The sequence below is a fragment of the Chaetura pelagica genome, unplaced genomic scaffold (assembly GCF_000747805.2).
Source record: "Chaetura pelagica isolate M959 unplaced genomic scaffold, ChaPel_1.0 scaffold234, whole genome shotgun sequence".
Taxonomy (NCBI): Eukaryota; Metazoa; Chordata; class Aves; order Apodiformes; family Apodidae; genus Chaetura; species Chaetura pelagica.
Window position 1 is genome coordinate 476,050 of NW_009952967.1, and position 1,905 is coordinate 477,954.

A 1,905-nucleotide genomic window follows, 5' to 3' on the forward strand; every position below is an offset into this window, starting at 1 on the left:
CATCGTCTGAACTCTTCGGGGGTCCCCCCGGGGGGGTTTGGGTGCTGGTTGGTGGGCGAGGGGAGGAGGAGGAGGAGTTGGTGCCTTTCCAGGTGGGCCGAGCGGCCGCGGGAAGGGCTCTGGAATGGAGCGGGGAAGGAATGAGTCACCCCGGGCTGGAAATAAACGGGGCTGTGGGCACCAGGGGGGAGCCAGGGCGGCTCCTCGCCCCGGGTTCGTTGGGAAGGAGGAATTACTTGTGGTATCCTTCGGCGAGACACCCCTCGGGGCTGAACCCACAGCCCTTTTAGGGAGAAATCATCGGGAAAAGGCGAAGAAACGGGAGGCGGCGGCAGTCGGGAGTTGTCAATAATTTATCACAGGCTGTATATACAGGGACAAGCTCCAGCAGGTGATCAGGGAAGGGAAACTTGCTCCTCGCTCCCAGCCAAGCTCTTGGCACGCTGGATCTTCCCTGAAAACCACCAGAGCCAGGACTCCCCTCTGGAATTTCTCCGATGGGCAACAGGATGCGTCTCACCTGCCCTCGGCATGGGGAGCCTTCCCATCCCCTCCCCACCCATCCCACCTCCTTCCCCAGTTACCCAAATCATTAATGAATGAGGGAGGGGGATGGGGCAGGGACCCCCCCCCCCTCAGATCTTGATCTCAGTCCGGAAGAGCTGCTGGACGTGCTCGGTGTGCTTGGCGGGCCGACGCTGCGCCCGGATGGTCAACGTGCCATCGTCCCCCAGCGAGGAGGACACCGAGGTGGGATCCACATCGTCGGGCAGCTGGCACTTGTGGGTGAAGGTGTTCATGACCGTGCCATCCGCAGCCAGCTGAGCGGGGGGAGGGGGGAAATCAGGTTGAAAAAGGTCAATTTTGGGGAGCAAGTGGGAACGGGGAGGGCTCGTTCCCCGTGGCACCTTGTGTGTGGTGGTGATGATCTCCTGAGGGGACAGGTGGGTGGCATCAAGGGGGAACAAAAAGGTGGGGTTTTTCTTCAGTTCTCACCCCCCCTGGGAGAAGTACAATTACAAGGCATGAGCTTGTTGGGTCTCATGGGCTTTGCTCTGGTGAAATATGGGGCAAAAAGAGGGAATTGTCAATTGAAGCTCACCAGGGTTACAGCTGGGACTGGTAGGAGGTGGGCTGAGGGTCTGGGGGTCCCTCTGACTTTGGGGGTGAGTGGGGAAGGGAGGGAGCACCCACCTTCTCGGCATGCACCTCGATCTGGTTGTTGGAGGTGGTGACAATGATGTCCTCGGGGGCGAAGTCGCTGACGTCCACCGTGAACTGGTAAGTGTTGCCCAGGGTCTTCACTGCGCCCGTGCTGCTGGGACGAGCTGCTGAAGAGGAAGGGGGTCATCACCACAGCTCTTGGGGGATCCCCCGTGAATGCTTCTTAGGGGAGGGTGTTGAGAGGACCCCCCCATAATGTATCCTGAGGCCATGACCACATTTTGGTGAGGATCCAACCACCTCTCCCACTGCCCCAGCTGCCCAGGACGCGGCTGTACCGGTGCGAGGGGCAGAGGCATCACCAAACCCCCGGTTTGCTCCTTCCCCCAGCCCTAAAAACGGGGTGATCCCCCCACCACCCTAAAAAAAACTCACCTGGGAACCCCAAACTCTCTCCATGGGGCCGGACAAAGCTCCCAAAAAGGTCCATAGTGCAGGTGAAAGCTGCTCTCTGCTCAGGATGCAGCCGAGGCTCCCACCTTCAGCCACCGCTTCCCACCCCGACCTCTCACCCCAGATCCTGCTGGGGACGAAGAGTGAACCCCTTTCCTCTACCTCCTCCTCTCCCTCCCGGCCACGACCAAGCGGGATCAGTTCTGTTTTGCAGGGGGGAAGAGTCCTGACGAGCTTTTTAAAGCCTCGTTAGGGCTCCTGGGCGCCTGCCAAGGCCTCGTAAAAAAA

At 60.1% G+C, this 1,905-nt stretch overlaps 1 protein-coding gene across 1 annotated transcript; it reads right to left on the minus strand.

Moving 5' to 3' along the window:
* Positions 1–625: 625 nt before the first annotated feature.
* HSPB7 (heat shock 27kDa protein family, member 7 (cardiovascular)) lies at positions 626–1,654 on the minus strand. The gene is made up of 3 exons (XM_009995745.1): positions 1,600–1,654; positions 1,195–1,328; positions 626–821 (listed from the first exon to the last, which is right to left on the minus strand). The coding sequence occupies exons 1-3, from the start codon at positions 1,652–1,654 to the stop codon at positions 636–638; spliced, it is 375 nt and encodes a 124-aa protein (XP_009994047.1). The 3' UTR covers positions 626–635.
* Positions 1,655–1,905: the final 251 nt, after the last annotated feature.

Excerpts from the sequence above, each read along its gene's own strand:
- HSPB7 (XM_009995745.1), bottom strand. The coding sequence starts at position 1,654 with ATGGACCTTTTTGGGAGCTTTGTCCGGCCCCATGGAGAGAGTTTGGGG. Across the intron at positions 1,329-1,599 it reads AGAGAGTTTGGGGTTCCCAG|CTCGTCCCAGCAGCACGGGC; the intron begins GTGAGTTTTTTT and ends CCTCTTCAGCAG. Across the intron at positions 822-1,194 it reads TCGAGGTGCATGCCGAGAAG|CTGGCTGCGGATGGCACGGT; the intron begins GTGGGTGCTCCC and ends CCCCCCGCTCAG.